The sequence below is a fragment of the Salvelinus namaycush genome, chromosome 6 (genome assembly GCF_016432855.1).
Source record: "Salvelinus namaycush isolate Seneca chromosome 6, SaNama_1.0, whole genome shotgun sequence".
Classification (NCBI taxonomy): domain Eukaryota; kingdom Metazoa; phylum Chordata; class Actinopteri; order Salmoniformes; family Salmonidae; genus Salvelinus; species Salvelinus namaycush.
The window spans coordinates 9972667-9984373 of record NC_052312.1 but is presented as its reverse complement, the minus strand read 5'-3'; the positions used below and the strand labels follow the sequence as shown (position 1 = coordinate 9984373).

The following is an 11707-nucleotide window of genomic DNA, read 5'->3' as shown; positions in this document are numbered from 1 at the left end:
TTATTCGAGCTGTTCTTGCCATAATATGGACTTGGTCTTTTACCAAATAGGGTTATCTTCAGTATACCACCCCTACCTTGTCACAATACAACTGATTGGCTCAAATGGATTAAGAAGGAAAGAAATTCCACAAATGAACTGTTAAGACACCTGTTAATAGAAATGCATTCCAGGTGACTACCACATGAAGCTGGTTGAGAGAATGCCAAGCGTGTGTGAAGCTGTAATCAAGGCAAAAGGTGGTTACTTTGAAGAATCTCAAAAATAAAATATATGATTTAACACTTGGTTACTACATTTTTTATTTAACTTTTATTTAACTAGGCAAGTTAGTTAACACATTCTTATTTACAATGACGGCCTACCGGGGAACAGTGGATTAACTGCCTTGTTCAGGGGCAGAATGACAGATTTTTACCCTGTCAGCTCTGGGATACGATCCAGAGCTGACGAGGCCCAACACTATAACCAATAGGCTACCTGCCACCCCTACATGATTCCATATGTGTTATTTCATTGTAGTTTTGATGATTTAACTATTTTTCTACAATGTAGAAAATAAACTCAGCAACAAAAGAAATGTCCCTTTTTCAGGACCCTGTCTTTCAAAGATAATTTGTAAAAATCCAAATATCTTCACGGATATTCATTGTAAAGGGTTTAAACACTGTTTCCCATGCTCAATGAACCATAAACAATTAATGAACATGCACCTGTGGAACGGTCATTAAGACACTAACAGCTTACAGACGGTAGGCAATTAAGGTCACAGTTATGAAAACTTAGGGCCTCACTAAAGAGGCCTTTCTACTGACTCTGGAAAAACACCAAAAGAAAATCCCCAGGGTCCCTGCTCGTCTGCATGAATGTGCCTTAGGCATGCTGCAAGGAGGCATGAGGACTACAGATGTTGCCAGGGCAATAAATTGCAATGTCTGTACTGTGAGATACCTCAGACATCGCTACAGGATGGACAGCTGATCGTCCTCGCAGTGGCAGAACACGTGTAACAACACCTGCACAGGATCGGTACTTCTGAACATCACACCTGCGGGACAGGTACAGGATGGCAACAACAACTGCCGAGTTACACCAGGAACGCACAATCCCTCCATCAGTGCTCAGACTGTCCGCAATAGGCTGAGAGAGGCTGGACTGAGGGCTTGTAGGCCTGTTGTAAGGCAGGTCCTCACCAGACATCACCGGCAACAATGTCGCCTATGGGAACAAACCGTCACTGGACCATACACGACTGGCAAAAAGTGCTCTTCTCTGACGAGTCACGGTTTTGTCTCACCAGGGGTGATGGTCGGATTTGCGTTGATCGTCAAAGGAATGAGTGTTACACCGAGGCCTGTACTCTGGAGCGGGATCGATTTGGAGGTGGAGGGTCCATCATGGTCTGGGGCGGTGTGTCACAGCATCGTCGGACTGAGCTTGTCATTGCAGGCAATCTCAACGCTGTGTGTTACAGAGAAGCCATCCTCCTCCCTCATGTGGTACCCTTCCTGACACGACCCTCCAGCATGACAATGCCATCAGCCATACTGCTTGTTCTGTGTGTGATTTCCTGCAAGACAGGAATGTCAGTGTTCTGCCATGGCCAGCGAAGAGCCCGGATCTCAATCCCATTGAGCACGCCTGGGACCTGTTTGATCGGAGGGTGAGGGCTAGGGCCATTCCCCCCAGAAATGTCCGGGAACTTGCAGGTGCCTTGGTGGAAGAGTGGGGTAACATCTCACAGCAAGAACTGGCAAATCTGGTGCAGTCCATGAGGAGATGCACTGCAGTACTTAATGCAGCTGGTGGCCACACCAGATACTGGCTGTTACTTTTGATTTTGACCCCCCCTTTGTTCAGGGACACATTATTCCATATCTGTTAGTCACATGTCTGTGGAACTTGTTTAGTTGTTGAATCTTATGTTCATACAAATATTTGCACGTTAAGTTTGCTGAAAATAAAGTCAGTTGACAGTGAGAGGACGTTTCTTCTTTTGCTGAGTAGTAAAAATAAAGAAACTCTTGAATGAGTCTGTGTGTCCAAAATTTGTCTGGTACTGTATATACAAAAGTATTTGGACACCCCATCAAATTAGTGGATTTGGCTATACAGCCATGCAATCTCCATAGACAACATTGGCAGGAGAATGGTCCGTAACTGAAGAGCTCAATGACTTTCAATGCGGCACCGACATAGGACGCCACCATTCTGTAGCACATAACAATCGTCTATTCTCGGTTGCAACACTCATTACGAGTTCCAAACTGCCTCTGGAAGCAACGTCAGCACAAGAACTGTTTGTCAGAATTTTTGTGGAATTGGGTTTCCATGCCCAAGCAGCCGCGCACAAGCCTAAGATCACCATGCGCAATTCCAAGCGTTGGCTGGAGCGGTGTAAAGCTCACCGCCATTGGTGCTCCCGAGTGGCGCAGAGGTCTAAGGCATGGCATCTCAGTGCTAGAGGCGTCAATACAGACACCCTGGTTCGAATCCAGGCTGTATCACACCCGTCCGTGATTGGGAGTCCCATAGGGCGGCGCACAATTGGCCCCGCGTCGTCTGGGTTTGGCCGGTGTAGGCCGTCATTGTAAATAAGAATTAGATCTTAACTGACTTGCCTAGTTAAATAAAGGTTCAATTAAAAAATATATATTAAATTGGACTCTAGAGCAGTGGAAACGCGTTCTTTGGAGTGATAAATCACGCATCACCATCTAGCAGTCCGACAGACAAATCTGGGTTGGGTTGATGCTAGGAAAACGCTACCTGTCCTAATGATTAATGCCAACTGTAAAGGAATAATGGTCTGGGGCTGTTTTTCATGGTTCGGACTAGGCCCCTTAGTTCCAGTAAAGGGAAATCTTAATGCTACAGCATAGAATGACATTCTAGACGATTCTGTGCTTCCAACTTTGTGGCAACAGTTAGGGGAAGGCCCTTTGCTGTTTCAGCATGACAATGCACCTGTGCACAAAGCGAGGTCCATACAGAAATGGTTTGTCTAGATCAGTGTGGAAGAACTTACCTATGAGGAATGAACTGTGGCTGGAGAGCCCCTTGAAGGAAAGGAAATGATGCATTATGAAAGGAAATAGTACTATGAACAACCTGTATATACATTATTAAAATAAATGACTTTAAAGGGTTATTCACCATTAGAGTCTAAATCATCTATACCAGGGATCATCAACTTGATTCAGCCGTGGGATAATTTTTTTTCTTGAGTGGATGTAAGGAAGCCAGAACATAATTATAAATAATTTGTTGACTGCAAATTTAACCAAACAGATATATTTGACTTAAACATAATTTCAAACCTTGCATACAATCACATATATCTCTATTATGCGTCGGAATACATCGGAACAGATATCCAAAATGAAAATCACCTGGAGCTGATTTGCTGGGGGCCCAAATAAAATATACTGTAGGCTTACTTCATGACTGTCAGTTGTGTAATCTGTCTGCATATGAAACATACAAGCACCATTTCTTTTCACAGTCTGAACATTTCAATACATTAGTTATAGTTGTCCTACGTGCACACTGCTCCATCTTATCAGTGTGCTGTTGAACCATGTTCTGTGTGCTTGCCCTAGATACTCAAAGCAGTGTAAGGTTTTTTATGTGCAGTGGGAGGGACTGGGAGCTATTAAAGCCCTGATGAAGAGTATAGGTTTTGATGAAGATAAAATAACAAAATAAAAGTTCCCAAATTTGCAATCAAGTTCATGTGTTTTCTGCAAACAACGTTTTTTGGGGTGTCTGTGCTTTACTTTAGTATTTCTATTTTTGACAACTTTTACTTCACTACATTTCTCAGGAAAATAATGTACTTTTTACTCCAAACATTTTCCCTGACACCCAAAAGTATTCATTACATACCTAATGCTTAGCAAGACAGGAAACTGGTCCAATTAAGTATACTGTATTTTAGCGGTTACATTTACTTTTGATACTTAAGTATATTTAAAACCAAATACTTTGACTCGAGTAGTATTTTACTGGCTGACTTTCAGTTTTACTTGAGTCATTTTCTGTTAAGGTATCTTAACTTTTACTCTCAAGGTCCTCTGGGAAGTACTGAATAGAAACCCCAACTCCCAGGGCTTCACTGACGTCAAAACAGGAAGGGTCCTTTCACATCGGAAGAGTATCAGTTCGGGAAAAAACTCATTTATGAACGCGAAATTCATAATATAGAAACAAAGTTACAGTTTTTCATAGAATAACAAATGTTCCGCTTTATAATCCACACCAAAAAACACACACCAAGCGGAGACAAAAGTTTTCATCTTGGAAAACTCGCAAAGCAACGAAAGTAAGTTCTCTGTTTACAACTTCACGCCTGCTGGCCCTTCATCGATCTAACATTAACAATGTAACGATAGCTAGCTGCTAGCATAGCCAGATCAGATGCAATGCAACGTTAGCTAGGTGGGGTGAATGCATGCAATTTATTATTTCTATTAACAAAGTAAAAAATAAAAAAAAACACAAGTGTCAGTTCCTAGCAATTATTGTCACCTTTTGCTGTTGCTGCCTGTAACTATATTTACTTCCCATATTTTCTCAATTGATTCTGCTGCATTCAGCTGGCCCCTCCACTTCCTGTCACCATGCCTGCTCTGCAGGACAGACCGAAGCTGTCCAACGCCATGGCCAGAGCTCTCCACAAGCACATTATGAGAGAAAGAGATCGCAAAAGACAGGGTGAGATATCACAAGGCTGGCTTGGCTTGACTACTGCATTTCCTCCCAACCATAACCAAAAAGCCAGATTTCTTCCCACAATTATGTCATTGTAATTGGTGTCTCTTTTCTTCCAAATCTTAGAGGAGGAGGAGGAGGAGGTGGACAAGATGATGGAGCAGAAGATGAAAGAGGAAGAAGAGAGAACAAATTCCACAATTGTGTTGTTGTAATTGGTGTCTCTTTTCTTCCAAATCTTAGAGGAGGAGGAGGTGGACAAGATGATGGAGCAGAAGATGAAAGAGGAAGAAGAGCGAAAGAGAACAAAAGAGATAGAGGAGAGGATGTCACTGGAGGAGACGAAAGAACAGGTCAGAGAAAGTCATTACAAACAGATGGGAGATTTCTCACCTTAACCCTCTCTTACATTCCCTTTTCCTCTTCACAGGTGATGAAGATGGGGGAGAAGCTGCAGGGACTGCAGGAGGAGAAGCATCAGCTCTTCCTCCAGCTGAAGAAGGTCCTGCACGAGGAGGAGAAGAGGCGCAGGAAGGAGCAGAGGTGAGAGGAAGGGAGCCTCTGACTCCTTAGGTGCATCTCAATAGTCAAGCTTCCTTAACGTTAGTGTAGCTTGATAAAATAAGGTCAATAAGCCACATTAGATTATTGAAATGCAACCCTCCCAGTTTGGAATAGGAATGAGTTTGTAATAAGGCCATATATAAAGGATTTGCTGATTGTTAGAAATCTCCTGTCAGATATCTCACCTGTTTTTACCTCTCCTGCAGTGACATCACAACACTGACATCAGCCAGCTACCAGACCAGTCTAACCATGCACACAGGACAGCATCTCCTCAACATCCAAGGTAAGCTATACACGTGTTCATGACTGTCATCTCCTAAGCAATTACATTAAATGAACATCAAAATAACGTGGTCATTTTCCAGACGCATTTATCACAACCTGTTTACTTTGAACACATGAATTCAATATATGTGGCACTGGCCCACAATTAGTCTATCCACAAATGACTTCTGAGGTTCCCGCCGGTCACTACACCATACTCCCTCATCACTTTTTTGTTCTCTCTAACCTCTATCAGGCAGTCCAGTCAGTCACAACAGGCCCGGGGCTCTCATGTCGGAGCGCAGTAAACAGTTGTTTCCAACACCTGTCATCCCGGTGAGTCGCAACTGAGTGGCCCTGTGCATGTGTAATGTCTCATCTAACCACTAGATGCCGCTATTGTAATGGTCATCTTTTTATCAGGCAAACTTTTCAATTCTAGTTGAAGTCGGAAGTTTACATACACTTAGGTTGGAGTCATTAAAACTAGTTTTTCAACCACTCCACAAATTTCTTGTTAACAAACTATAGTTTTGGTAAGTCGGTTAGGATATCTACTTTGTGCATGACACAAGTAATTTTTCCAACAATTGTTTACAGACAGATTATTTCACTTATCATTCACTGTATCACAATTCCAGTGGGTCAGAAGTTTACATACACTAAGTTGACAGTGCCTTTAACAGCTTGGAAAATTCCAGAAAATGATGGCATGGCTTTAGAAGCTTCTGATAGGCTAATTGACATAATTTGTGTCATTTGGAGGTGTACCTGAGGATGTATTTCAAGGCCTACCTTCAAACTCTGTGCCTCCTTGCTTGACATCATGGGAAAATCAAAAGAAATCAGCCAAGACCTCAGAAAGAAAATTGTAGACCTCCACAAGTCTGGTTCATCCTTGGGAGCAATTTCCAAACCTGAAGGTACCACGTTCATCTGTACAAACAATAGTACGTAAGTATAAACACCATGGGACCACGTAGCCGTCATACCGCTCAGGAAGGAGACGTGTTCTGTCTCCTAGAGATGAACGTACTTCGGTCGAAAAGTGCAAATCAATCCCAGAACAACAGCAAAGGACCTTGTGAAGATGCTGGAGGAAACAGGTACAAAAGTATCTATATCCACAGTAAAATGGGTCCTATATCGACATAACCTGAAAGGCCGCTCAGCAAGGAAGAAGACACTGCTCCACAACCGCCATAAAAATGCCAGACTACGGTTTGCAACTGCACATGGGGACAAAGACTGTACTTTTTGGAGAAATGTCCTCCTTGTTATGTTTGGAGGAAAAAGGGGGAGGCTTGCAAGTTCTTCGGCTTGCAAGCCGAAGAACACCATCCCAACCGTGAAACACAGTAAAACGGGTCCTATATGTTGGGGTGCTTTGCTGCAGGAGGGACTGGTGCACTTCACAAAATAGATGGCATCATGAGGATGGAAAATTATGTGGATATATAGAAGCAACATCTCAAGACATCAGTCAGGAAGTTAAAGCTTGGTTGCAAATGGGTCTTCCAAATGGACAATGACCCCAAGCATACTTCCAAAGTTGTGGCAAAATGGCTTAAGGATAACAAAGTCAAGGTATTGGAGTGGCCACCACAAAGCCCTGACCTCAATCCTACAGAAAATTTGTGGGCAGAACTGAAAAGGCATGTGCGAGCAAGGAAGCCTACAAACCTGACTTGGTTACACCAGCTCTGTCAGGAGGAATGGGCCAAAATTCACCCAACTTATTGTGGGAAGCTTGTGGAAGGCTACCCAAAACGTTTGACCCAAGTTAAACAATTTAAAGGCAATGCTACCAAATATTAATTGAGTGCATGTAAACTTCTGACCCACTTGGAATGTGATGAAAGAAATAAAAGCTGAAATAAATAATTCTCTCTACTATTATTCTGACATTTCACATTCTTAAAATAAAGTGGTGATCCTAACTGACCGAAGACAGAGAAGTTTTACTAGGATTAAATGTCAGGAATTGTGAAAAACTGAGTTTAAATGTATTTGGCTAAGGTGTATGTAAACTTCCGACTTCAATTGTATATCTTGGCATCAATAGTGTCAATAAAGTGAGTTCCAGGCATCAGCATTTGGCCCAAGCTGGAATCAAATCCTCAACTCTGTAGTTACAAACACCACCCACTGAAACATAGTGAATGTCAGTGATGTCAACAACAGACACATAACCCATGCTCTGTGTGACTGCTTATAGAGTGACCGTTTCACTCTCCTCGCTCCGCAGGGCCGCCACTACCAGAGCCAGCCTGGATTCAGTGCGGGCCCAGCAGAGCACGGCCAGTTCGGTGGCAGTCAGTCAGTCCACGAGAGCTACGGCGTGGCCCAGACACAGCACCCCTCCAGCTATGCCCCCGGCCCCTCTGTACCCGTCAGCTTCGCCAGTAGCTCCCAGATCAGAGGTAGCATGTGTGTGCAAGCTGAATATTAATAATGCCTCCGACAGGAAATGCCATTGTGGACTATGTAGTAATTAACATTTCTAATCATGACAGCATACTGACAGTATTAGTTTCCACAGTCTGACTCTTGCTGTCTGTCTCCTGTCCAGGTGCGTCTGCATTCCAGGCCATGCAGTACCTTCCTCAACAGCCTGGCTACGCTGTTCACAGTCACTTCACCTCCCAGCAAGGATTCATCACTGGTGCTGGAATACCCCTTCAGAAGCAGTTGGAACATGCCAACCAACAGTCTGGCTTCACTGATGGGGTAAGACCACTGGTCAGACAGATTGGGAGGAAAATGCTCTTTCAAGACGTGCACATTATAAGGTTAAGTTTTCTATTCAACCACTAAACCTAGTTGTGAATCTGTTTTAATAAAAGTGCATATTGCACAAATTCAAATCTGAGTTGTCCTTGATACTCCTTTATACAGTTGAAGTCGGAAGTTTACATACACTTAGGTTGGAGTCATTAAAACTAGTTTTTCAACCACTTCACAAATTTCTTGTTAACAAACTATAGTTTTGGCAAGTCAGTTAGGACATCTACTTTGTGCATGACACAAGTAATTTTTCCAACAATTGTTTACAGACAAGATTATTTCACTTATAATTCACTGTATCACAATTCCAGTCGGTCAGAAGTTTACATACACCAAGTTGACTGTGCCTTTAAACAGCTTGGAAAATTCCAGAAAATGATGTCATGGCTTTAGAAGCTTCTGATAGGCTAATTGACATCATTTGAGTCAATTGGAGGTGTACCTGTGGATGTATTTCAAGGCCTACCTTCAAACTCAGTGCATCTTTGCTTGACATCATGGGATAATCTAAAGAAGTCAGCCTAGACCTCAGAAAAAAAATTGCAGACCTCCACAAGTCTGGTTCATCCTTGGGCACAATTTCCAAATGCCTGAAGGTACCACGTTCATCTGTACAAACAATAGTATGCAAGTATAAACACCATGGGATCACGCAGCTGTCATACCGCTCAGGAAGGAGACGCGTTCTGTCTCTTAGAGATGAACGTACTTTGGTGCGAAAAGTGCAAATCAATCCCAGAACAACAGCAAAGGACCTTGTGAATAGGCTGGAGGAAACAGGTACAAAAGTATCTATATCCACAGTAAAAACGAGTCCTATATCGACATAACCTGAAAGGCCGCTCAGCAAGGAAGAAGCCACTGCTTCAAAACCGCCATAAAAAGCCAGACTACGGTTTGCAACTGCTCATGGGGACAAAGATTGTACTTTTTGGAGAAATGTCCTCTGGTCTGATGAAATAAAAATATAACTGTTTGGCGGAAAAAGGGGGAGGCTTGCAAACCAAAGAACACCATCCCAACCGTGAAACACGGGGATGGCAGCATCATGTTGTGGGGGTGCTTTGCTGCAGGAGGGACTGGTGCACTTCACAAAATAGATGGCATCATGAGGGAGGAAAATTATGTGGATATGTTGAAGCAACATCTCAAGGCATCAGTCAGGAAGTTAAAACTTGGTCGCAAATGGGTCTTCCAAATGGACAATGACCCCAAGCATACTTCCAAAGTTGTGGCAAAATGGCTTAAGACAACAAAGTCAAGTTATTGGAGTGACCATCACAAAGCCCTGACCTCAATCCTATAGAAAATGTGTGGGCAGAACTGAAAAGGCATGTGCGAGCAAGGAGGCCTACAAACCTGGCTCATTTACATCAGCTCTGTCAGGAGGAATGGGCCAAAATTCACCCAACTTATTGTGGAAGGCTACCCAAAACGTTTGACCCAAGTTAAACAATTTAAAGGCAGTGCTACCAAATACTAATTGAGTGTATGTAAACTTCTGACCCACTGGGAATGTGATGAAATAAATAATTCTCTCAACTATTATTCTGACATTTCACATTCTTAAGATAAAGTGGTGATCCTAACTGACCTAAGACAGGGAATTTTTACTAGGAATAAATTTCAGGAATTGTGAAAAACTGAGTTTAAATGTATTTGGCTAAGGTGTATGTAAATTTCCGACTTCAACTGTACCTCTTGTCCTTTCCTTGTGTTTCCCTAAACTCCTGTTGTTCCAGGGTGCTATGAGACCCATGCACCCCCAAGCCCTCCATGCATCTGTTGCTGGCCTGCTGCCCACCCCCCCCTTGGCTGTTCAGATCCCCACTCCAAAGGTACCTCTCAGCCACCCCTCCGCACCTCTCACTGTTACCGCCCACTGTTGACTGTTGACCCACCACCCCATCAGAAATATGGGTGCATCTGAAAGTGGTTATTTAAAAAAAAAAAAAAAAAAGGGGATTGCTTTGCTTATTGTTGAAGTATAGATTGAAAAGTGATTGTATTTTTGTTTTGATCAAGCTCTCATAGCTAAAGCCAGAGTGAATCTTGAATATGAATTAATCTTAGTGAACGAATATTTTTTTTTTAATGTGTCACCTGAAATTCTATTTCAATTATGACTTGGTCATTTGAAATAGGGATGGTTTGTCTTAAAGTTCTTAACTATTGCTTGGTAACATTTAACTGACGTTTCATGCAGGCACCTTTCCAGAGCTCTCCCCAAACGGCTCCCCGCCATGCCTTCCTCCCCCATGCCCAGAGTTCACAGCGGTTCTATCACCACAGCAAGTAACCACGGTTACCTGCCTAAACTATCTCCCCCGGGAGTTCTTATCGTTCAGATTTCATTGGCTCACTCAAGATTCGAGAAGACTGGAATTATGGCATAGTAAACTTGGATCATGATGGTTGATTGTAAAGCCCAAACCCACAGGCTTGACTTTAATATTTATTGTATAGTTCATTGTATTACTTTAGTTTTAGTGTCCTAAATGTTCTAGGAAACTTCTCTCCTGAAACTGTATAGTGTTTTACTTTCTCCTTTTTGTGTGTTTGGATGTATTACCTCGGAAACTGTCCTCCAAAACAAATAAAAAAATCACAATTTAACAATTTGTCTTTAATTTTGTTTGGGGTGAGAGACGTTCTGCACAGTTTGGACTTTGTGAATACAATAAAGCAAAAAACATGCCATAACTTTCTCATGAGTTTGTACAAAGTAATAATGGGTCAACTACTTGGTGCCTCTCCCTATAGGTGACTCAGTGTGTCTACTAGCTAGCTACCTGCTCTGTTGGCAGCCTCTAAGGGTCTTTGCCAAGGTGTCGAGGGAAATGGAAGACAAGGGACCGATTGTGGTTCCTAAGTTCTTTGCTGAAAGGTCCTGTACGTGGTCTCAATCAGATACTTGTGCAACACTGGAATTGGCATGCGAGTTTCCTTTCTCCCAAATGCTTCTGTGTGACGCTTGTTCAACTCCTACTCTGAAAGGTCTGATCCTGGCATCTTTTAACAGACAAGTTTAGGTGATATACGATACACACAATATTGAATAGGACATATGGGGCTCATTCAGAAGGGTGGATCACTGAAAATCAGATAGTAATGTATAGACCTGACAAGTCTCCATTGTTACATTGAAAATGGTGCCAGTTCTATATTTCTATTGCAACATTACAAGCACAGCGCTCCTAAACAGAACAGCATCACTCATCATAAATCTAGAGTTGAAGAAGCCCTTGATCAATCAGGAGAGAATTTACAAAAAAGACATTTGAGACATTTCCACCAGCCCTCCCCTGACTGTAGGTGCAGTAGCTACCTACGCCCTTACAGGCGGCATGTTTGTGAGAGCACTTCTTTCTCCATT

General features: G+C 42.6%; 1 protein-coding gene across 2 annotated transcripts; it reads left to right on the top strand.

Annotated features, from left to right (window-relative positions):
- The first annotated feature begins 4112 nt into the window (after window positions 1–4112).
- LOC120049615 (G protein pathway suppressor 2-like) lies at window positions 4113–10964 on the top strand. Of its 2 annotated transcripts, none has more exons than XM_038995927.1 (10): window positions 4113–4324; window positions 4599–4716; window positions 4957–5066; window positions 5144–5256; window positions 5484–5563; window positions 5801–5880; window positions 7763–7967; window positions 8117–8274; window positions 10074–10169; window positions 10538–10964. In XM_038995927.1, the coding sequence occupies exons 2-10, from the start codon at window positions 4623–4625 to the stop codon at window positions 10628–10630; spliced, it is 1029 nt and encodes a 342-aa protein (XP_038851855.1). In that variant the 5' UTR covers window positions 4113–4324; window positions 4599–4622; the 3' UTR covers window positions 10631–10964. The 2 variants fall into 2 exon arrangements, with proteins under 2 accessions (XP_038851855.1, XP_038851856.1); XM_038995928.1 differs by having other exon boundaries at window positions 4116–4324; window positions 7793–7967; window positions 10538–10963.
- The last annotated feature ends 743 nt before the right edge of the window (window positions 10965–11707 follow it).